Source organism: Pieris brassicae, chromosome 12 (genome assembly GCF_905147105.1).
Source record: "Pieris brassicae chromosome 12, ilPieBrab1.1, whole genome shotgun sequence".
NCBI lineage: Eukaryota > Metazoa > Arthropoda > Insecta > Lepidoptera > Pieridae > Pieris > Pieris brassicae.
In genome coordinates, this window is record NC_059676.1 from 962864 (window position 1) to 989590 (window position 26727).

General features: G+C 33.6%; 1 protein-coding gene across 1 annotated transcript in view; it reads left to right on the forward strand.

The window, feature by feature from the left end:
- Nucleotides 1-26727, forward strand: part of LOC123717164 (cuticlin-4) — a 35081-nt gene continuing 8354 nt past the window's right edge. Inside the window, exons 1-4 of the mRNA XM_045673024.1 lie at nucleotides 1-218; nucleotides 21966-22035; nucleotides 24558-24702; nucleotides 25196-25337. Coding sequence (XP_045528980.1) covers nucleotides 21966-22035; nucleotides 24558-24702; nucleotides 25196-25337 — 357 coding nt within the window. The 5' untranslated portion in view covers nucleotides 1-218. The remainder of the gene's footprint in view (nucleotides 219-21965; nucleotides 22036-24557; nucleotides 24703-25195; nucleotides 25338-26727) is intronic.

The following is a 26727-nucleotide window of genomic DNA, read 5'->3' on the forward strand; positions in this document are numbered from 1 at the left end:
CAAGAACATGCGAAGCGCGCGGTCGCCATGACAACGAACGAATGATATAAAATAAAAAAATAACGAATTCGCGGGAAAATCTGTCAAAATTTTCAACTAATCTTTGCATTTCAATTTAATTGTGTAATGTGGTTGTGTATGGAAATGTGGTTTTAATGTGAGTGGTTAAACGGTCGAGTTTTCTGAGTTGCAGTAAGACCTTGGTTGTTTTTTAAAAGGTAAGTTTGCAATCTTGGAATGACTTTTAAAAAGCTTTGCTTCGATGCGTTTTGTTTTTATTCGTGAGAAGACTTAAATAGCAAGGTTCTGTCAATACGTATGAATTAAATATGAACAATATGTTTCGTATATGGTCTTAACCACAGCTCAGTTGCACTTTTTAAATATAAAGCTTTATTAAAGTTAACCTTATTTCAAAAGTTTTATGTAGCAATGTAAGAAAAAGAAAATAATAAAAATAAATAGAATAATATCATAAAATCAATAAAATATTAAATCACTTCTTAAATATATAAGTACTCAAATAAATTAAATCCCAGGCCTCAATTATAATGTATATGTAACGGGTTATTTCAAGGCAACCAATCAAGCATCGTGTTTATTTTGGAGGCTTTTGATCGATTGTTAAATATGAACATAAAGGTCGACAATTATATGTATGCTATTGCTAACAGAAGATATATTGTGTAGAGTCTGTTGACTTCTAAATAAGGGCGGTTTTCTGGGTCTAATTGACCAGATATTTTAGAAACATTATAATCTTGAGAAGTTGTACACACGGAGGAAGTATTATATTATTACGTATAATAATTATCAAACCATAGTAATAGTTAAGACCTTTTTATAACTTTTATAAAATAATTTATAATAAAATAAATAACAAAGACTAATTACAGCTCGTTCACGGTTTGGTCGTGATAAAAGAATTATTAATTTAAGTAAGGAGTTTTTATACCCGTCCGCATTATTTTCTTAAACCGACTATAACTGGTTCCTCCACCAATTGGACGGAGCTTAAAGTAATAAATAGAGTCTATTACTTAATATTTTATACAAACGTAAACGATTTAAATACAAATTTTCCTTAATAATGTAAAATTTCTTGACGCTATTTTAGTTTCTTCGCGAAGATGCTATACTTACGACAAAAATGAAGCAAAAACTCTGTAACTATCTGTGGTTTATATAAAAACCAGGAGCCGTGTGATGCCTTTTGTGGGTAATGAGCCATGTTAACTTTTTACGTTGGTTAGCTTACTAGCAAACTATTTTTATAGGTGTCAAAGATACAATTATTTTAGTCATGAATACAGTTTGAAGATAATCCATAAGGTAATAATAGTTTAACAACTTTGAAAGCCTATATGGATGTTGGCTTTCAAGTTTATTTTTAATTACATTTTTAATAGACAATTCCTGTGCCTGACAATTGTCGATCTTTGGCTTTAATATATTTAATTTGTATTCCTTCAGCTAACTTAAATTATATATAACAAAAAACTAATACTAAAGATAAAGTCAGAGATGGAATACATAATATATACAAAAAAGGTTACGAAACTTACAATGGAAAAAAAAAACCAATAATCCCTAATTCGGCTGTATAGTATGATGGTATGTACGTGAGGGTGTGAACGTGGGTGTGCTTATGATGCAGGATATTAAGCGTTAAGGATATTCTTTATACTTTTTAAGCATATTCCACGATAAACAGGCTGAGGCTTAAATAGTGGTCGTTGTATGTCCGGTCTGCGCGAAATCAAACTGAGGTTTTTACATAGTTGGTGTTGATTCAGGAACGTAAAACAAAGCACGATTTCAAATCTGGTACGCTGGAACATTTTAGACGTACTGGTTATCTTAGAAGATATAATTTCACTGTAGGACCAGCGATTTTTGCAATGATTCGAACGCACGACTAGTTTATTAATATAACATACATTAATTTATTGCGTTTCACCTTCCTAGTGCCAAAGTTAAAATACAGTTTTGCGTTTAAAGGAGTGGGGAATTCAGTTTCTGTACATCACACTCATCCCTAAGGATTAGACATCAACGGTACTGCAGCTCCTTAAATCGCATGAGACTTTTATTAGCGTTTGAATGAGAAATGACCTGATTATAAATGTTTATATTAAAAATAAAAGTTTGTTTAATTTTTCTGTATGATAGTGAATTTAATTATAACGATGACTGGCTTCATTTTCATAAGGTTTAGTATATTGAAACCCAACCCAAACAGAGAACGCAAACAAAAGAACAACCTACCGTTTTAAATAAGTTCTAATAATATTTATGGTTTATATTAGAGGATAGTAATATGACAGTTTACATATAATCAGGCAGGTTAGTAATCTACCAGAGCGAGACATTTATCTGTCTCTTGGAAATTGATACTTTGACCTTTAAAGATACAAGTACTGAATAATAATCATTATCTCTAAAATTTACAAATTAACAATCTGCCAATAGAAAATACCATATACGTCCGTCATTCCACAACTGAGCGTTTCTTAAGGCCTTTTATTAAGGGGTTTTGCCGCGCTACCACCACTATGCTCACCGAAGTATTTCCGAACCAATTCGACTTAACGTCCTTCAAGAAAAGAGCGTACCAATTCTTAAAGGCCGGCATCGTACTTGCATGCCTTCGCGTAGTGAGTTGTGAGTGTCCATGGGCAGCGGTCTCACTTAACATCGGGTGATCCTCTTGCCCGTTCCTCCTATGCTTAAACTGCCAAAACTAGCGGGTTTTTCTAAGAGTTTGAGCTGTTTGATTAATAAAATACACATAAATATGGGCAAACACTGTGCGTGGGTTACGGTATAACACTTAATTAACCCATGAAAACGTCAAGTTAGCACTAAAATCTGAGTTTTATATTACATTTTTTGTGTAATATATTTTAGCTTTATTAGTATGAAAAAGATTGAAATAGCTGGTAGTGACTGGGTAGCAATATAACTGTTGGAGTCCTTGGAATATAATATAGCATAAATGAATATATTTGTTTATAATTTCATTGATAGCAAAGACATTCAATGTTATCCATAGAACAGTGTTAGTTAAGTGTAAAGCATGTAGAATCGACCTAAATTCCCGAAGTGTAGTTTAGATTGCTTCACTACATGTTGCCCAAATAACTCAAATTGTTACATTACTTCCTATTATAGGTACCGTTATTTAGTAATTAGTAACTGTTCTATTTGGCAGCCTTTGTCTTTTGACTCTAAATGGTTATAAGGATATAAAAATAAAATATCGAGCAAACACTACAGTAGCTTTGTTCTTGAAATCATAGAAATCGCGTAACCCAATTTGGGGAAGAATTACTTGTCTACTCGTGGTTATTGTAGTCAAACTTTAACGACTGTCTCTCATGGACCAAAAATCATTTAGATAAAACTTGTTTAAATGTCTAACACTCGCCCAAATTTATATATTTATTCATATCTGATATTTTTGCGTTCGTATATTAAGCATACAAATGTGGTTTCAAAAACGGTGACTGTATTTGTCAACTAATCCTTCGAATTTGTTTTATTTGCATTATATTCGCAAAATATCTTATCAGGCATGCCTAATCTTTGAATATCTCTTACAGAATGTTGCATACGTTTGTTTGTCAGGAAATTACATAAAAGGTAATGCTATATTGTGACTTATTGAGTATAAAAATTACTTAGCATGATTACAGCCAGTCACGACTCAAGGCTGTGTGCCCACGAATCACCCACGCGTGACGTCACTACCGGAACCTGACTCGAACATAATATAACGCGCTTATTATTTTATATTATAAATTAAAACTATATATATGATAAGGCGCCTGTTACAAGTAAAGTATTTACTGTGTTTCGCCAATAAATACTCATGTATCATGGCATTTATTGAACATGTAACTACCGTACTGATGAATGTCAATATTTAATAACGGATTTCTAGAATTTTTGATTCCGTATTGACGATCCTTCAGAATGTGATAAATATTGAACTTTTATTTATTTAAGTACCTCCCTGTTAATATACATAGTTATTGCTATTTTCTCTTGGGCTTTTCTCATCACTGTATCCTGCTTTGTTAAAAATGGTGTTACCATTGTTAGAAATACCAGTTTTTTGACCATCTTGACGTCTTGTTTTAACAGTTTTTTTAAAACCAATTGCTAAAACAATAGCCACACAATCCTTAGCTTTAGCTCTGTGTCCATTTTAACGTGTATTCAGCAAAAAACCGGATTTTATACTGACGTAATAAATATTGAATGTGTGTCTGGTATATTAGACCATCATTAAAAGCAGACATCTATCAACAAATACTGAACTGACGAATCACAGTAAATACTTTACGTGTAGCAGGCGCTTAGTGGGAGACAAGAGATATATACTTTAGAGGGTTTTATCTTATGAAACGTTCATGTTATGGCCTAGGACCTGTCATCAAGACTCGCGCTTGAATAATGAATGCGTAGAAGGCAGATAACATACTGTAAAGATCATTAAAACATAATCAAATATATAAAAAGTAAGGGTCTACTAATCTCTTTAATGGCCCGTTAGGTATGATGTGTTTAGTTTACACTGTTTGTCACAAAATATAGCTTTTAGGTATAAATATCAATATTGTAAATTGAATAGTTTTAACTGAAGTAATCTTTTGTCTCTTTTCATCAAATTGTATTTACGCTATAAGGAAAAGAGATCAGAGGACACCACAAGGAAAAAGGTATATATAATGTATTTACGCAAAAACGATACATTCATATAGTTTCATAATTAATCCGTAGGCTTGAGGTTATCCAAACGTCGCGTCGCCCGCGCACGCCCTTGTGCGCCGTATCAGGATCATTGAGTAACGTTTCGAAATGGATCTTCGTAAGGTATTCTAACCTCGTTGGAGATTTTATTTATTACTTGCAAATCCTTAGGTAACATCTGACATATATAAAGCAATTTATGGCAGTATATTTACATTCAATGATTAAGATTAAAATGTACTAGGTACATTTTGTTGATATTCCCGGCAACGCACATGCGAGCCGTCTGGCAATGTGTGTCTATGGGCGGCGGTATGACTTAACATCAGGTGAGCCTCAAGACATAAAATGAAAAAAATATATATATAATTCTATCATTAAGGTTCCACGCAACGTGCTGAACTCTAAGCCAGTTCGTTTTTAATTGTTGTCAGTTCCAGAACAATAGTGGGGCCATTATCCCGAATAGATGCTGCGAATTGGCCTTCGCCATTCTCGACATCTCTGGCCAAAGCTGAAAAAAACTTATCAATATAACTTTTCATATTTCGTTGTACGATCTACAAAATGTTGTTCAAAATCACATAAAAAAATTGTTACGTTAAGACTGTAAAACGAACTGATGTGACCTAATTAATTGGTCAAAACCCTTCGTGTTTATTAAGCATTGGAAACTCTGGAACACCTGCCACAGTAGAGTGGACAATCCACCTGTCACAAGCGATAAGCTGTTTGAAATCTCTTTTAATTATCTTCTACTTAGAAGAATTTGTTTCACTGATACTGATCAGAAATGTAAGTAAGAAGGTTACAGTACGGAGGATACGTTGAACCCAAAACCTCCGCGTTAGACGCATAGCAGATACTACGTACTTGAACACTAAAGGTCTGTATTCACTTTGATTGGTGACAGGTGATTAGTTGGCTGTACTAGTTGTTTGCGAGTGAACTGCGAGGAGCCACGTCCCTACCCCCTCACTCGCAGCGTACCTGTCAAAACATGTGATTTTAGTGTATAGCGTCGGACGCTGTGCTGGGTAACGACACGGGCCGAAGACATAACCTATACATTTGTGCAGGAGTATGTATAATACGAATGCCTTTACAATCGTAAAGACGCTAAATCGCTACAAAATTAAGGGAGACTGAAATGCGGCACTTTTACGTATAAGTAAAGCTATATACCGAGGGTTGGTAGTAATCAAGCTTATACTAAAATAAGAACCTTGAAGTCTACATATTGGTAAGAGGTGAAGAAAATTAAATAGACTACAAATTATTGTTGATTGACAGCTATCGACTACTGAATTTACTACCACTAAACAAGAATTGGACACTACTTGCACTAATCAAGTGAATACAGGCCTTTAGCTGGCGTGACTTCTAGCAATTCAAAAAGTTCATTTTTTTCCTAGAGTAAGATATTCAAAAAATTACCTATTCATATAGGTAACACAAAGTACATTTATGAACGTCAATAAAAAAGAAATATACATTAAATGCTTCTAATCTAAGTTCTCAAATCAACGGCGTAGAACGGAAGAGAAGAACTGGCAATAAACTATCAGCCACTCTTTTTAATCGCCAAGTTTCTTTTGTATTAGACAACGTTTATGAGGAGCTGCAACCATAACACCATGTTCCACATGACATCAGCAGGAGGCATGGTGAAATAGGAGCACGCACATACATTCTCGTGGGAACAACACGCAAATACATAGTCAAAAATAACTAACATCACCACATACACGATTATATTAGGTTTTATATTCCAAAGATTAATAAGGATTATCCAATAAATTTCCAAAGCTTTTTATAAAGAAATTAAGCAATCGTCCCACGATCATTCGTTTATAAATTTATCAAAATGGTGTAAATTGCAATTTTAATAGACATACATATATGGATATTGAGTAATAGTTGTTTCGCCTTTCTCGATCGCGGTAAATGTTAATATCTATTATAAACAAGGAGTTTTATATCTGTTATGATATCTATTACAACACAGCATAATTTATTACAACAATTTATTTAAATTCGTTTAAACAAAAATAGTATTATTATTACTGCATCTCTATTTGAACTCTACATAACTCTTTATTTATATAGGTATAATAACCATTTACACTTATGAACGTTACGAGAAAAGATGTTAAATTAATTCTAAATGTATATTTACTGCCAGTGCGCAGAGCGGTCCAGAAGAACTGGCAAGACACTATCCGCCATCCTTCTTAATCGCCAAGTTTGGAGTCATTGTATGAACTTGAGCAAATCAATCCCAAGGAATCATTTAAATAACGTCAAATTTATAAAAGCTTTATTCATTAATTTACGTTTAACGAGACTTTTGAATTTATTTAGTGATAATTCTCTAATATGGCCTGGTTTGTTAAAAACGAATACAATTTCCATATAAGGAGTGGTTTATCTTCTGGAGCCCGGTTGGTCGTACGCTTAGATTACTTCTGTTGCGAGTATTACACATTTATGACCAGATTTTTTCATAATATTTAATTCCTTAACTTATTCCGTACCCATTCCATAAAGTTAGTTCTTAATTAAGCGACGCGCAACACAACTATTTTTAATTTAATAAAACAAGGCTAAAATGTACACAATTATATAAATACCGCTTTAAACAAAGTGAAGGGTAGTGAAAGAATATTTTGTCACCTTCAATTATTTAAGACATGCCACGAGAGTGATAAGGACAAGTGATTCAATGAACGATATTTGAGATTAAGGATGTTAAACTATGTCGCCTTTTTGCTTTGTTGTATTTATAATTAAGTAGCACAACATTTTTTTTATAGACAAATTTGAGTTTATATTTTTTTCACGATGTTTGCCTTCACCGTAGAGATGCGAAAATAAAACACGAATCCATTGGTGCAAAGCCTTGAGGGCATTGCTTGTGCCTACTTGGAGAGGACTACTAAATAGAGGCTTAATATAGAGAAAAAACTAATTTAAATTAATATACAATTTCAGGGACCTACACAAATGCTGCGCAAAATTCATTTTACCTAGACTGGCTATGACGTAAAACCTATCTGATAACTGACTTTCTCTCGTTGTGTAAGCCCTACTGTTTGTTTTATATGTTTGTATCTTGGCACAGATATTTGTTTCAAACAAAAGTTATGACGAATCTATTTTTCGCAAATACTTGAAATCTTTCTCATGACCTGATGTACCCATGTACGTCTTTACTAATATTTGTCAAATGCAACAAGATTGGAATATATTATCAAAAAATCATGCAAGAACTTTTAAAAAGGTTTTTTTTTATTGAAAACGTTCCTACGTTTATAGAAGAAAAATATTAGATGGATTACGCAACAATTGTGAATGTTTTTTTTTTCAATTTTAACTCGATTCTAACCAGCAATGCTTCCGTAGCTTAGTTCTTTACGCACTTTTGATATAACCTGAGGATCCGGTCTTAAATTACTGATGAAAATTTATAAACATACAGTAACAGATGCAAAAAGCCTCAGCTCATTTCCTCGTTGCCTGAAAATCTAGTAATGTCTGTGTGCCCTCTGCACGCCCCAAAACGGCGTTAGCCTTCCAATTCTGTATCACTCCATCTCACACAAAATATGACCCTTTAAAGGTGACATTTGCGAAGGATTTACAATTAACCTCAACAGAGACATTACGTACATCCGTCAATTACTCACCTGTATAACAAAAACTAAACATATTATTATTATCAAATAATTACGTGGATTCTTCGAGCATCTCTGTCACGCCTCGCGGGCTCTAGTCATTTCCGGGTAACAGACATAAAAATTTACTTAATAACATTACCGTGGTTACGGCATGTAGCTGTGTTCAACGACTCTAAAATTTAAATACGAAAACTAATTGCTTGCATTATCTTAAATGATTGTGTGTTTTATAACGGATTATGTAATAGTAAATCTGCTAATGACGATATGTATATATCATATATAAATAAAAAAATATATCCTTATGTGTATATAACTAATTATTCGAATACTAAGTCCTATACTCTTGGTACACAACAAATGAATGCTTTGATGATTAGTACTGTACTATATATAGTAAGTACATTTTGATGAAAACAATTCTATAATTGTCATAAAAATCTTAAGATTTATTAGGTTACTATATTACATGGTGAATCTATTTAAAACAATGGTTAGCCAGACGAATCGATTAATATTTTTTTGACCTAGCCAGCCGTTTGACCACAATCCGACCTGATGTTCAGTGAGATTAAGGTTAGGGCACGCCCGTCCATGAGATGCGTTTAATCTACTACTAATCTATGAATTAAAAATTCAATTAAAACGAATATATATTTATTCCATAACAAGTTACACTGTTTTAGCAGGTACTGACGCCCCTGAACTAGGTCCAGGGAGACCTGTACATCATGGTACCCCACTCCTCCAATGGTTTAATGCAATAGTAACTTAACAATAATTGAAACCAAAATTCTATATTACAAAGAAAAACAGAAAGCTTACTTATTACTAAACTAAAAATAAAGGTTTACATGGACGAGACATTTAATGTACACACCAGAATGATAGTCTTAGGGAAGGGATGGATGGGATGGGAGGTGGAGTGTGTTAGTGTAAAATAGTGTAAATTAGGAATAGTTAAATTATACTTGAAACAGCAATTAAATTTTTTCGTTTAACTTCCAATAGCCATATCGACAAGGATCCCGATAGCTTTAACGAGTTTCTGTACCACGTTATTTCAAGGTTGCAACATCATCGCTACTACATCGAACTTGCTTGTAAGACTGGCCAGGTGACAGACAGTTTTAAGTTATCGAAAGAGGTCCGAAATAGGTGATTTTTTAAATAACCTCTTGCGAAAATGGGCCACACTACCACTAAGGTAAGGTGAAGGCAGTTCTCCACCGTTCATTAATGAAAACCCATACTGAATCATTATTTCACTCATAACCAGTTACAAAGTGTGTCAATGAGATGTAACGTTACGTAATGATGTATGTAAAACACATCTCATATTGTTCGAAATTTATCTTATGACAGGTTTATGCAGAGAAAATGTAGTTAGTATTACCAAAATAATTAAAGAGATTAATTAATCTCATGGAGGTTTCACTTCGACAGGAAAATTCGAGGGACCAAGGATAACATTCGGTCAAACTTAGCGCGAACTAAAACTTCCGTTCATCGAACATTTTCAATCAATGCCATACATTTTTAACAAACTTAGCGCTACAGCACTGCACGGGATGGCTCAATATGGGCGCCGAATAAATTCAGTAAGGGTCACTAAACAAAAGTGTATAGCAGTGATGGCCTAGTGGTCCTTGCGATCATAGGTTCATTCCCGGATGTACCAATGGCCTTTCTGTCTATGTATGTATGGATACTTACCAAGCTTGACCCGATATTGTAACATAAAATTTGTGTAGGAAAGATTATAAAATTTAAAATATGTATGAAAGTTAAAGTAAGTATTTTAGGGATGTCATATTGTATAGAAAAATAATAAATCTTTCTATACCTGCGTTGATAAAGGAATAATAATATATGGAGCGCTTTTAGAGCTCATGGTTAACGCAAGTATTGTAACCCTTTTTCTAAGCCTTTCACGGCTAATAAAAAAAAGAACAGAGACAATTTATAGAAGACTTGCCGGACCACTGAATGAATGAATGACAACTAAAATTTTAAATTTACATCCTAATTTTAAAATGTATATCATTCGTTATGTACCTGGCACATACATTTCATTAACGCTTATTGTTAACACTGTCATCTAATACATTGTTATATAGTTGAATCAGCAACCCACACAGGCAACATTTATATCAACGTTGTGATCTGCATTAAAAAACGCGGCTACTGTGGCCTTCACATAACATATAAATAAAACAGAAATTAATTATGAATTGCTAATAGTATAAAAGTCTTCTATAAAATGTATCTGTTCTTTTTTTTATTAGCCGTGAAAGGCTTACAAAAGGGTTACAATACTTGCGTTAACCATGAGCTCTAAAAGCACTCCATATATTATTATTCCTTTATCAACGCAGGTATAGAAAGATTTATTATTTTTCTATACAATATGACATCCCTAAAATACTTACTTTAACTTTCATAATAATTAATAATTAATTAATTATTTATGTTACGGAATAAATAAATACGTTTTAAAGGGTTTTATTGAATTTGATATATGCATTAAATGTATCATTGCAAACAGATGCAAAAACGTATAGTATTTATAACATTCTTAAATTTTAATCATTAAAAATGAATAAATAGTCAATATACACAAATTAAGGCAGTTTGGACCCTGTGGTTACCTTCAATACAGCATTTCCTCATGCTATTACAATACTTATTTGTCGAGAAAGGAAATCGCCATCTCTCGAGTCTTCGGAGTACCGACCGGCGCCTGCTAGATAGTAATCTAGATAAATCTTTAATTAGTGCCTATACACTTGAACGCCACGGATCCAGGGTCCAAAAGGATGTCATGCTAGAATCCACTGCCACCAACCTTGCAACCGTTATTGAGAACTAAATTAAAAACTAACATACATTAATCTTATATCAGCGTTCGTCTAGATTTGTGCGTAAAAACTAAGATTAATATTACATAGACCATAGCAAATCTTTGGGAACGAAACGTGTTGTCACTTTAGAGTTTTGTTCCTTAAAAAAGCGAATATTTTAGTCCAGTCCAACGGTAAATTGTGTACGTCATGTCCCTAATCTCAGACCGATGTTCCGTTAGATAAGGCTGGTTTCACGGTGACATAACACCATCAGCTGTTTTGATACGAATGTTAGTTCAATTGAATTGCGTTAAATATAAAGCTCTCATGAAAGGACGACTTACTGATCAAGTCCTGCTTAAAATGATTTAAGATTAACAAGGGTTACTCGAACAAATTAACGTTTTGTAATGTTTTAATTATCAAAATTACCAATTTGATTGATTGACAATTTTATTTATAATATTGTCTTTTGTTAACATAGCTTTTACACAATAAGAAAACACTTTTTAAACGGATTGAAGCTATGTATTATTATTATAAACTTATAATTATTTATATAATTTTAAATGAGTGTAAAGTGTTTTCTTATCTTTATTTATTCCCAATCATATTTACTATATAACCCAATTCTTTTTTTATATAAGTTTTACGCTAATATATATTAATAACAGTAATGTTACAAAATTCTTGGAATTGAAGCTTTAATATATTAAAGAAATTTAGATATAATTAAGAAGGTTCTATCTTAGAAAATGTTTGTCTATAAATTCTAAGAATGCCGCCTCTTCCATACATGACCGCATCGGTAATGACCTTAAGACCTCGCCGGTTGAAATAATATAAAATCAATCGTATGTATACACCATAAAACACATTTTGGCTTGCATAATTTTATTTCCTATTATGACTACATATTCCCAGAGTTGAGAATCTTAAATCAAATAGATTTTTTGTCCAAGACACGGTATTTTTTGCTTGAATTATTTATGTATGAAGAATACATTAAAAAATAATTCTATGTTATATTTAAGCAGATTGCATAGATTTATTTTTTGCGTTAAGTCATTATCTTTCAATTTTAAGTTTAGCGTTCATTACAATCGAGTATCTTAAAAGGTTGGCAATTAACAGGTTGGTAATTTAGTTGACAAAGAAATATTAGCAATTATTAAACCGATATAATAATAATCCTTTTATTTTGTATTCTTTTACACTTAAACACATTTATATTTCTATCTCATTATTTTTATGTGACTATGCCCTTTTTCCCAAGGGCCTCCTCCAAATCCCGCCATTCCTGTTAGCACCCTGCCGCTCTCTGCCACGTGCAACCTGCCATTTCGTATTTTGGTCTATCCTTTACAATTTTCTTCCTCTATTTCGTTTATTGTACCTTGGCCACCAGTTTAGTACTTACTTGTTCCATTTTTCTGCTCCTGTTAATTAATACATAAGCCACTTAAGTAAATAAATATAAAATTAAATCTTAAAACAAAGTGGTACCTACGAAAGATCATGGATAATAATTTAATTATGTTTTTACAAGGCTATCACTTCCTATCGTATCGTGATTTGTCTTTTCATCTTAATTAAATAATGTATACATTACATTTAAATTAATGATAATTTAAATAGGTCTTTACAAACATTACAATATTAGATTGGTCTTATTAGATATACTGTTATATACGGTTCGATTTCCAGCAAAATAGTAGATTTGCAGTTCTATAAGGGATGCTCGCATCATGATACAAACGAACGAAAATGCACAACTGTTACGATTAGTTTAAAAACTAAATATAATGTAAAAATGCTTAGCACACAATTCATAGCAATTTACATGTAAACTCCATATTTGAATAATTACATAATAACACGAGTTGTTTCAAGCTGTATTCGAAACATAATAAGTGCAATTTCATAATTTTCCCATAACCAAGTGGCTGAGAAACTGAGAACGTTTTCGCAAATACAATTGCATTACTTTGGGTAAGATGTAGTTACTTGTGGGGTTATACTATAGCTAACAGTAGTTGATATATATACTAGGCCATAAAAGGCCTAGTTTTAAGGTATTATTCATATAGGTAAGGTATATATTCTTCGCAGATCTATAAAGTTTACACTAGAGTATATTTATGAATATATATTTTTTGACATAGTAGAATTGATTTTATATATTTATGTATTTACCTCTTAATATTATATCGAATACATTAAGATTATTGCAATATTTATGTGTATACTTGTGGCAGCTTTGTTGACTATATTAAATGATATACATCATCAAATATTTTCTAAGTCTTGTTAATCGACTTCAAACATCCCGAGAATCAATTTCACGTGTATATTTTTTAAAGATATATATTTATTTTAAATAAAACATATATTAATCTAACAACACATATCAGTTCTGATAATATATAACATGGTTTGCCTCCCGATTGTTAGTTTCCAGCAAGCTATAAATACAAATGTTCAGCGAAATACAAAATACCGTCCGGCACGCGGCCGCGTACCGAGAATCCGTTTACTAAATATTTTAAATATTTGTTAAGATAAGAATTTTACTTTGGTAAATCAAGGCTAAACTTCTATTAGAAATTTGTCGAAAATTTCGGTACTGATATAAATTATTATAAATATAAATGATTTTGTAAATTTACAAAAAAAATAAGCACTAAATGATTAATTTTATGCTTCCTTAAGAACGCAATAGCTAATTTATATACAAATAAAAATAAATTATTCATAAAATACGAGTTACTTTCTCAAATTTTGACCATCCCTCAAATATGGTAAAATCCGGTTAAAGATATCGTGAGTCTTTTCTGCTATCTTACTCTGTCTGAACTCTCATTACAAATTACAACATTGTCCAATATTGCGTATGCATATTGGTCAACCTTGGACAATAAAAGGTAGAGGTGAGACGTGACTAATGGCCTGTGAACGCCTATCTAAATATTAACAATCCGCTCAAGGATTCATTATCTGTAGCAAATAATTATTTTTTATGCTAATACGATATTTAAATGTATTTTAGTATTAAAACACTAGCGCAAAAGGAAGGCCAACCAAGCTAAAGAGTCTAGAAATGAATTCTGCCAAAACAAAGTCATTGCTTAAAGTGGAGGTCAGACATTTAAAGGGGTTAGTATTGGAAGCAAATGTCTACCTCTAAATTATTAGTAAAAAAAGAGAAATATCTTTGCATGAGCCCCATTTTGATTCTCAGTATGAGTTACTGAGAATCAAAATATGTGGTAGACCTTTCACCCAACAAAATTGCCACCAACCTTTACAAGGAAGATGTTGAATTTCACAACATTTAAAGTTTCAATGAAACTAGTATAAGTTGATCTATGTCTGTTTTTTTTGTGCGCCGCAGTCAGGAAGCTCACACTCTTAATGCCAATATTTAACAACTGGTACGCTCTTTTCCCGAAGGACCAAAATCGAATTGGTTATGAAGTACCTTAGTGGGCAGCTGATTCCACACAGTGGTTATGCGCGGCAAAAACTGCCTTAAATAACGCTTCGTTGTGGAACGAAGGACGTTGAGGTGATACGGGTAGAATTTCGTATTCTGCCTCGATGTCCCATGATGAAACTCATGAGCAGGTTACTATTTTGTCGAAAACCACTGATATTTTAACTAGCTTTCGACAGATTATTAAATTTGTGAATAGTCATATTATCTAGTAACATATATCGTTATAATATACATATATGATATATATAGTCACTGATTTTGGTATACCATCCACCTGGAGTCTGCACACATACCCTAAAATAATCTCGTTGTACAAAAGTTGCAAACCATAGATTATTTTTGGAAACAGGTGGTATTATTTAAAATCAAAATCATACATCAATTTAATTACAATTATTATCCAAATTAACCTAAGTATACCGTTCATGTCCTAGTCAAATTTTATCGAAATATTGTTTTAACTTTCATATATGACACTTATACAAAACAATCTAAACATTATATAATGTCCAATACATATACACTTGCTAATGATTACATAAGTCATGTAACAATTTGACATAAGGTCAAGTGGTGAATAGGCGAGGTTGCATTTTAACCGGTGTATCTTGAACTCTGCATTTTTATTAAAGGTTGATTGACATGAACTGATTTACTAAGCATATTGAATTAAGGACATACCTACATCTATATTTGATGTTGGTGATATTCTATTTAAAGCATTTAGAAAGTCTTAAAATTAGTGGTAATATCAGTTTATTGAAGTTTCTTGCGAGGATATGTATATATGATGATAGGTTTTGCGAAATCGCAAAGAAAAAAACCCTAAAATCTCAGTATCAAGAGTATTAAGAGTTCTTCGAAAATTTAAAAAATTTAGTTTGGAAAAATACCGTTATTCCAACGAGAGCGTAAAGCTGTCAATAACCTCGTGATATGGGGTATCGTCTTATGTAGGTAAGTACTTAACTGGCCAGTCTCAATAGAGATTAGCCAACCTGCCCAATTCGATATGAAGAACATTATATTTGTTATATCAGTTTATTTTTGTAATTACTAATGTTCTTAAGATATTTTTTGTAAAAACAATAAAAATCCTGAAACAATACTTTAAGCCAGGTTTACGTGTATTGATGGACTTACTATGTGCATACAATTCATTCGAAACATTGAATGTGCACAGTACATAGCAGGAAGGTTGTGTGGGTGACGTCATTAAATGACATCATTACATAAGGTTACAACACAATGGATAACATTGAGTTATATTGCCCATAGTGGGTGTAGTTCACTTATTTACTAAGTTTGTTAAATACTCAATAAACATTGTAAGGTAACCAAAAAAAAACATTGTAACATACACTTGCTGCATCTACTTTAGGTAGACGGTGTCTCCATCTATAATTCTCTTTTGCCAGCAATAAAACTAGGGATCAGAGATCAGACAAATTTTCGTTCGTATATATTTGTTTAATACACATTATTGCTCGGGAATTCAACCCAGGAATTTACTAGCCACTGGGTTTAAAAAAAAAACGATATAAATACAAAATGAAGAATTCAAAGGACTAATTTTATAGTTATTTTTGAATATTCGTGAGACATTTTTAATGAATCATTATATTTTAATTTCTTACGGCCTTCAACAGCCTCCTTAGATGGTGGAGATATAATAGAAGGCCAGGTGCGATCTATGTCAAGTATTTATTTACTGAACAAGTGATCAGCCGTGCTGTGCTCAATCCGAAATACTAATGGTATTATTATGACAGAAATTGATCTTAGATCCTAGTGAAAAATAAAAGCCTCTGAGTTTGGTCTTTTAACGCATAAGACATCAATTAATTATGCATCAATTCTGTATGATGTTGGATTGTCATAAATTTGTTTTGTACATGAATTACGAATAAGCTCCAGGCGTTATATTTATTTCAGTCTAAAATCAAATATTTATTTCAATATATATTTATTAGCAAAGGGTATTTACAATATTCTTAACATACATATAGATAATCATAAAGTTGGTCATCAATCATGGTCACTATAAGTACCTATTGCGAAGCTTATTCGTTGAGCGAGGAAAGCACCAGCTCTGGTGTTACCGATTAAAACTATATACCTGTAATTCTTAATAGTTAATACCTTTTGAATTATCAGTCAAGGAATTTAAGGTTTATCATAAAAAAAATTATAGAAGTCATTTTCATTTCACGCAATTTCGCTGTAGTGTCAATATCCGTAGTTTCGATGTCGCTTAGGGTCGTGTTTTACAAAAACCGTATAAAGTCCGTATAAATAAAGTCGAATAAGTATTTAAAATTACAGAATGCCGACAGTGTGCTAAGTTGTATATATAAGATAAATCGTTGCTCTGCTTATTACTTAATTATTATAATTTGTAAATAGTGTAAGGATATTATTAGAAAAACTTATCAAAGTTTAGGACAGAATTGGCAATATAATGATATAATCTGTGAGAGGCAAGTAATGAGGTCCGTTCGCCTCAAGCAAGTTGTGTCAGTAACTTGGTCAAATTGTTACGCAATATGTTAAAGGGATACTACACATTTATACGCATGGAGTTAAATAAGAATATTTTACCGATCATTGTAATGTCTTCCTTTTCTACATATTTACTTCCGGAAGCATACAATTCATATCTATATATTAATTCAAGTAATTTACTGCTTAGTAGATTATGTAAATAAATTTTGAATTCATCAAAATGATGTCTTGATATCATTAAAATTAAGCTTACTTAATATTCTTTAAAACAAAATAATGTGTTTTAATTAAGTTATTGTATCAAATCAGTTTATTGCTATAATAAACTTATCTATATGGCCATAACATCTAAGTGGCGGTGGAAAGGCCAGCGCGCATGGATCCGCAGGCTCCTTGAATGGAGAACTCGGCAGAACAAAAGACCGCGCGGTCGCCCACCTACTAAGTGGACATCGTCAAGGAGGTTTACTCCCAGTGAATGCAGGGCGTACTGCAGGAAGATAGAGGAGGCCAATGTTCAGAAATGGACCATGGAAAGATCCTGAAGATGATGACTATGTGGATGCGTTGGTGATGCGGATGATGCCGGTAATGCACTCGCAAACCCTCTAGCAATGTCTAAGGGCGGCGTATCACTTAACATCAGGTGAGTAACCTGCTCGTTTGCCCCCAGTTCTATTAATAAAACAACATTAGTATGAGCTTGTAACATATACTACATATATAGCACTCGCAAGCCCTCTGGCAATGTTACTGGAGTAATTTCATTTCGTAATTGAGGAGAAATGTATCTAGTCCCTCACACAAGTGCGTTCTACTTTCATTTAAGCTGTTCAAACATAGTTTATTTTAATGTAATCGGTTTGTTATTTTAATTATTATTGGGTCACTCGTACTTCCGTTACACAGTCTATACTAAATTGATAGAAGCATTCCTGTTTTATTTGGTTAGCTTCTTAATTGTGTCATATACTAAGAAATGTGGTACAACGCACTTCATACCATTAAAAATATACTATTTATTTAACTAGGGTTGCCTAGAAGTATTGGCTTAGTATAAGGCAGCCCGTTGCACTACAATTTACGTTAATGGTTATTTATTTTTTGATCTATAGAAAATAAATTGAGCATTGTTGGCTTCAGCGTGCGACTCTCATCCCTGAAGTCGTAAATTCGATACCGGCTGTTCACCAATGGACTTTCTTTCTATGTACGCATCTAACATTCGCTTGATTGATTCGAAACCGGCTAACCAAAAAGACGACGGCGTGTGTCAGGCACCAAAGGCTGATCACCTACTTGCCTATTAGATTGACTAATGATCATGAAACAGATACAGAAATCTGAGGCCAAGACCTAAAAAGGTTGTAGCGCCATTGAGTTATTTTATTTATTTATAAAAAATTAAACAAATTTAAAAAGTTTGGTCTCCGTGGCAGTGTACCTTTAACGCCTTGCCCCGAAAGCATTTGCTCAGTCTTTATTAATATTGGTAATACTGTAAATTTGTGTGTTGGATATAATTTTTTTAGGTTTTGTGTAACAAACTATTTGCAAGTGCCAACACAGTTGTCGCCTTTAAAAGATGTTTGGCGTGTTATGAGTGACAATAAATTATAGATTTGTGTGTTATTTGTTAGATAACTTCTATTTATTCATTGTATTATTTTATCTTGCTTCCAATTTTATATTCTGTTACTGTTAATAGTCTGTGCAAAGAGATTAAATATAAGTTACCTATAAATGTTTATGAAGAAACATTCTTAAATAAAAAAACATATATTTTTTTTATTTTCGCCCAAGGCCGGCAACACTGGGTGTGTCAACTGCGTTTTATATCTGGTCTGTAGACTCGCTTGCCTATCAAAAGATCCATTCCTAGGTACCTCACCTGTTGGGTTCGCTTCTAATCAAATCACAATACTTTTTTTTAGTAAGAGGGAAGACGAGCTAACGCGACGACCAAAAAGGGCCATCGCAGCCCATGGACACTCATTTTAGTGGGTGCGTTGCCGGTCTTTTAGCAAGACCGGTATAAAAATCAATATAACAAACTAGAAGATTCTAAATGTACATTAGCATTTTCGATTAATTATCTGCATTTTATAAATTGATAACCTATTGTGGACGAAAGACCTTGTCTAATATTTATCCACAGATGACTTCACTTCCTCGTAATACAAGAGCATGTGAAGGATTTCCAGTTTTCTCGATTCTAATTAACTCATTATGTCATCACTAGGACTGACACCTGACTTTACTTATAACTATTAGTTGTGAAATTAGACTCTTCAATAGCTGTGCTAATACTCTAACTATGGTAGGGGTGGGCCGGAGACTTACCTGATGTTAAGTGATGGCATGGACACTTACAGTGCCAGAAGGCTTGCAGAGTGCGTTGTTGGCATTTTAAGAATTGGTACGGTCTTATCTTGAAGAACCCTAAATCGAGGTGGTTCGGAAGTACTTCAGTGGTTTGTTTGGTCAAACATAGTGGTGGTGCGTTGCAAAAAAATACCATAAAAACGCTCAGTCGAAGCTATACGGGTGGTATTTCGTATTCTGCCTCGAAATGCGATGATGTCATGTTACCGATTTGTAATTCTAGGAAGTTTAAAAATCACACAGAGTAAAAATACATAATAATTATAATATAATTGAATTAATTAGTAGTGTAAACATTAATCTCGTGATTGATAATGCAATCTCAACCGTAGGCGTTAAATTAAAGTAAATTGATAAAACTCAAAATAACTTTATTTATATAGTTCAATACATGTATGAACATCAAAAAAGAAAGAAAATATTTTTTTTACCGGATTTTAGCTATTTGTACTATTGTCACCGTGTGACCACGCACGCTATAAAGCACGCGAAACGTCGGAAAATTTAAATTTAAAATTATTTAAATAATTATAAGTTTATAATAATACAAATAGAATTTATAATAATACAAACCAAAGACAATACTATAAAAAATGAAGTTAAAATAATTCTAACTTTACATTTACTACCAGTTCGCAAGTCAAGGGCGTAGAGCGTGCAAGAGGAACTGGCAAGAAACTCTCTGCCAGTGCAAGTTTTACGTCATACAAATTGTTTGATCTGAAGCATATCAATCCCAAGGACTAGAATCATTTAAATATTCGTCGATTTTATAAAAAGCTTTATTGATTAATTTAAGTTTGATGAGAGCTTTGAATTTATTTAGTAATAAATCTCTAATTTCGCTTGGAAGTTTGTTATCAAAACTAATTAACAATTACCATACAACAAATGGTTTATCTTCTGGATAAATAACATATGCAAATAGTCTTAAGTATTATGTAAAGATACTAAGAACACGGCCATTTACCAAGGTCCTATGTAATCGCCCGTATAGTGTCTACAATCTAACACTAAAGAATATGTATATAAATAATGGCATTAAAAACATAACTTGAAAAACACGAAGACACGTAACGCAGTTCTTCTACCGTAAAAAGTTGTGAGATCCATATAATACCAAGTCGGTCAATTTATTCAGTTCTACTTATAGACCTTCTGTGTTTAGTTGCTACGTAATTACCTAACCTAACAATATTGCATAGTGACCATATCATTATTATAAATCTTATGTTTTAAATAAATACATAGACTACTTTATCCACAACGAAGGCCTGAATTGTTTCGAGAAAAAGAGAGTACAGCCCTGCCGTTTTTTCTAGACTTAGCCGGCGCACTGCCGTGATTCCAGATTATCACATATGGTTTACAAGCGAACAGTATTGGAAAATGTGTAATGTGTTAACAATGCGGCAATAGGCAGCGCACTTGCAGACCTCCTGGTTTTGCCAATAAGACCATGGGTGTCCATGGGCAATAAACACTGTATTTGTATATCATTTGAAATATTGCGAGGTATCTAGTTGTTACAGAATGTTAACAACAAGACAAGAAAAGTAAACTGAAAATCGTTGGGATGTAAGAGTATAAATTCTTTTTATACTGTTATATATAGGATGGCCAAAAAGTCGTGTTTCAAACGCAACTAGGTGTTAGAAAGGGTAGGGCAAAAAACTGCTCTACGGGTCCTTAAATTTGACCCCTGCAGAGTTATCATTTATTTTGCGTTTTTAAAAGAAAATTTTCTTTTTTTACTAATTCTAATTAAGATTAAGATTTTTCATAATATCCACTAGATTGGTAATGATGACTCCTTGCATTAGACATGCTATTTATGGTTATTTATTGGGTGTATTGAAGATAGTATTAAGTTTTACGAAATGAAAATTTCTTATATCATAACTTCTTGTTAACTTCGAACCGCACTTATAAAAAAATACTCTTCCGTAAAGTGATTCTGTATTACAAGTTTTGGTGACATAGCGAGTAGTGGGTATGGTTTCTTTCTACGACGAAAATACAAAACAGCTGATGACCCCATCCAACCCAACGCAACGAGGCGTTTGATCCACGACTTTTTGGCCACCTGTATGTACAAATCACACCGTATATAATATAAGTAAATTGATCAGCAGTATTGGTCTAGTGAACGCCGAACGACAAGTTGATGGAGTATGTCAGAAGGCTGGTCGTCTCCTTGCCTATTAAAAAAATAAATAACGAAAAAGATACGGAAACCTGAAACGAAGACATTACGGTTTTTAATAATAAACATACATTTTATTGTTTCAGATGTGGTCCCTTGTGGTGGTAGCGGCATTGTTCGCGACTGCGCGGTCCAAACAATTACCACAGAGTGCAGGTAATTTCATATTGTTTATATTAATAATCAAATAACTGTCAACTCAGACGCATTGCGACATCTATAGTCCAAACATCGTGCTTTGATCGTCATAAGTTTAATATATAAGGGTAAGGTGTACGTAAAATTCCAAAAGAATATATTTTCTTAAAGGATTATGTAAAAATCAATGTTTAAAGCAAACTTCTTACATATATTACAGCCATTATGTTGTTGCCTACTTTGAATGTCGTCTCAAGCAGACACAACCTGTTTCTTCTAGACAAAATGGTCTATTATACACAAATAGACACAAAAAGCCCTCATTGTGATATTCCAATAGCTGGACGCGAGGCCGATGAACCCGAGGCGTCAAGAATTTATCGGGTTTGGTAGTAGATACGCGGAGCGGAATCGCGATAATTGTTAAAAATCGCTCACGATTGTCTAAACGTAAAACATATCGCTGGGAGTATGAAAACTCTCACAGCGTCTTTAGTGCAATTAAGACATTTGAGTTGCAAAACATATATTTTATGAAACTAAAGAACTTTATCAAGCACAGCTTTTGTAAAGTGGCATTCCCTGTCAGCGCAAGCGCTTGTCTTGGAAGTGTCGAGGACGCAACCCGGTCGTATGTACACGCATTATATATTGAACACACACACATTATAACTGAATGTTCCTACAAAAAAAATATCTTAAAAAAGTAGAAATTACTTGCGCGCTAAAAAGTATAAAATAACAATTTTATTTATTTAAATTGACTGGGCGTATGGACTAGGAGAATGTAAACGATAATTTAGTTATTTTGATACAGGGTATAAATAGTGTATTAGTCTTATTTTTGGATGTCTTTCTTCTCTTTGTACATAAAGAAAGATAGATAGATTAGATATCTCTTATTGCTACAAATACGAATAATTGACACCTCATATCTCCAAATCGATACACCGTCCGAGTATCCGTCTTTAAGATTCTTACACAAAAAAATAAAATTTACACGTTCAATTGACAACCTCCTTCGGTTATTTAAAGTCGGTTATAGGAACATTTTATTAGACAAGTGGGTGGTGTAATGAGTACAATAATATTAAAATATATTAAATATGTTATTGCAATAAGTTCATAAATCGCTTACAAAATCAATGTGACACTACCCAAATCCAGACATGGCTATTTCATATTCCCGCCTTGTATTTTTGTTTATCACGACTTGAAATCGTTTTATGCGCATACGCAGCATACTGGTTGTACCGTTGACCGATCCTGTAGGGCGCTTGCCGGTAATTATATTAGTGCATTCAACTTTTATATGGATGTTCTATACTAACAAATTTAAAGCAGATTCTAATTAAGACGCGATATAAAATGCGGTACCACCAGTTTTAAAATGATTTATTTTTATTTGTACTGACTAGTGTATATTAGACCCGTAATTAATAGTTACGTAAGCCTTTTAACGAAGGTTGAAATAAGTCACCATCGACTCAAAGAGAAGATAAGAATATATTAAAATGTCTTTCCAACTATTACGTAGCGTTTGGAATACAAAATCGCGGAAAAACGGCCCCTTTTGCTGAAGAAGAAAGTGCTGTTTCCTCAAGCCAATGCACCGTCACAAATCAAAGAAAACGCGGTAAAACTTCTTGAATTGGGCTTCAAATTCCATCCGGATCCACCGTATTCTCCATATTTGGTCCCCAGCGACTTTTCTCGTTCTCAGACCTCAAGAGGATTCTGAGAAATTTTGCGCTGATAAGGTCGCCGAAGCTGGAGCCTATTTTGAGTACTATAAAAGTGGTATCGAAAATTTGTATGACCTCTCGAAGGAATATTGGATAATCAAATTTTTCAGCCCACCATTTCATGCTTCCTTGAATCAGTCGTTAACTCAGGCATTTAGTTTCGAGTTACATCTTTGGTTGATTCTTTCTTATTAGAGTCTCACTGTTAGCCCTGTCTCTATAATCTCTCTGTCTGTTAGAGTAGGTCAATGGCTGTCTTTGTGGTTCATTGCGTAAAATATTTGTTTAATTACAGTCATTTAACCAACCTACCAACATTTTGCAAAGCATTTTTGGCTTAGTGGCTTCAGCGTGCGACTCTAATCCCTGAGGTGATAGGTTCACAACTCCTGTGTACCAATGGACTTTCTTTCTATGTCGAACTAATCGCTCGAACGGCGAATAGAAAACGTTGTGAGAAAACCGGCTTGCCTTAGACCCAAAAAGTCGACGGCGTGTGTCAGGCACAGAAGGCTGATCACCTGTCTATTTCATTGACAAATGATTATTAAACAGATACAGACATCTTAGGCTCACAACCAAAAATGGTTTTAGTGACACAGATTTTGAGAAATATTTTTAATTTATGCATATCCAAGATGCATACTTTTATTACCAAATTGTGTCTCTGGAGAACAAGCACGCTGAAATTTGCTCTAACAACAAATTAAACACCATTGTCTTTAAAACATGGTCGTAGTAGTAGTTAATTTAGAACAGAAACTTGTAATTATACTGGTCATTGCCAATTTTCAGATTTACCAAATACAGCGGTGGCTTCAGTCACCGAATCTGACTCGGAATGGCCGGAAGCGCTCGCGCCACTTGACACCCTCGCCGTCGCGTGCGAGAGGGACAACATGCACGTCACTATATCGCTCTCCACTAGTCATGCTAACAGGTAATTTATGTATTATTTTAATTTCTGTTAATCCCCACCAAGGTTCATTTTTCCATCAGTGATAATTTTTCAGTCAATTTACAACCCTTGTATAATGTATGGAAAGCAAAGTAATTGCTGGCGTAAAATAATGGTGGAAGTTGGCAAGATGTAAGTGACGTCCCAATTCGCACTTGTTTTTTTTTTGTACAATAGGGGGGCAAACGAGCCTGCGGAACGCCGGAAAAGGGCAGTTATAGACACTCATTAAACTCACTTGGGCATAATATCTAGCACTATAAAAGACTTAGGGGCCCTAAGAGAGAAGAGAAGAGCTTCTAGAAGAGAGCGTACAAATTCCTAAAAAGCCGACAGTGGAATCGCGAGCCCTCTGGCATTGGGGCACATAGGTGGCAGTATCACTTAACATCAGGTGAACCTCCATCCCGTTGGGCCCCCTCTATAAAAAAAAAACAATTGCCAATCATTGGTTCAAAACGAATACTATTTCCAGTATCTACGACTCATTCAACGGCATAGTCTACCCGGCTGGGCTGGGCAGCAACTCAACATGTCTCCGAGAGTTCGTTTCCGCCCGAGGTGATCTCCAGTACACGCTTCCACTGAAGGGCTGTAACACAATGTCTATTGATAATGTGAGTACATAAAGCAATTTAGTTTTGTCGACCCCGGACACTTACTTCCTTGATAGCGCTTTCATAAATTTAATATAAAAAATGATAAATAGGAAATTTAAAAAAAAAGTTTAGCACCTCTTTAGTCATTTGTTCGATCCCCGGCTGTACACCAATAGACCGCTGTCTATATATGAGCATTTAACACTCACGCGCCGGTGAACGGTGTGTATCATAGAAGTTTGATCACATACTTTACTTGCCTATTAGAAATTATCACGTTATATAATCTGAGGCCCAGACATAAAAAGGTTTTAGTGCCATTGGTATATATAGGTATTGTAAGTCACTTGTGTCATACATGTGCTGTTGAAAATATTCACGTGTGTTAGAACGGGACACAGAAGTAACATATTTAGGTCAAAGATTTTTTTATAAAATTGTAAGTTCTGTTAAGTCCCAGGTAAAAAGTACCGTTACTTATATTGGTCTATTAGGACCGGTGATTTCCTTGACTGACAGACGAACATTATACATTCCTATCACGCGCTTCCTTGTGCGTTTACGCAATGTCCTTTGACGGTGCTAACCAATTTCATCTAATCTATATTGGTCTACAATTGTGTCGATTTAACAACAGATTCTTGTAATACAATGTCTGACTTTATTGGACTGGAAACTCTCTCTTCAAAAATTCTCCAATTTTACATGTTTTTTTTTAAACCATCTGTACCAATACATATAGGAATATTGATAAGGAACAAGTATACTACTTTATGGAGTATTTGTTTTTGTATTGTCTTTCCTTAAATATTTACGTAACACCTTTTTGTATCTTTGAGAAGGCGGATCCTAAGCAAATAAGTTTGAATGTTTGTTGCCATAAATCTTCACGTTTGATTAAATAAAAACCTTTTAAGCAAGCTGTTTTAGACCCGTGCAGTGGTAATAAAATATGCAGGAAATGTCCAAGAAAAATGTTCAAGGAATAACGTTCTTCGCTCGATTTTGATTGGTCAAACAAAGAGATTATAAGATTTGACTAGACTATTCACCAATTCCAGTCAATTGCGATGCGAAATCTTTCGTTTCGGGTGATGACCGTCTATGAATATGGCAAAGCTTTAATAGGTTTGTAATATATATGCGTAAATGACAGCTTTTATATATGAGTGAAAAGTATTAGGTAAAGCTTTATAAATGGGATAATAAATATAAATGACAAATGAAATAATCGATACCGATTTGCCGACTTGACATTGATTAGTCCCAATGTGACCTCAATTAAAGATAACCTAATTACACGCTTGAAAATAACGTACTTAAAGTGTACAATAATCTACCTATAATGCTGTAAACCCGGACCGCGTTATATGGAATCGCGTTGTAAGAAAATTATCTTCAAAAACTG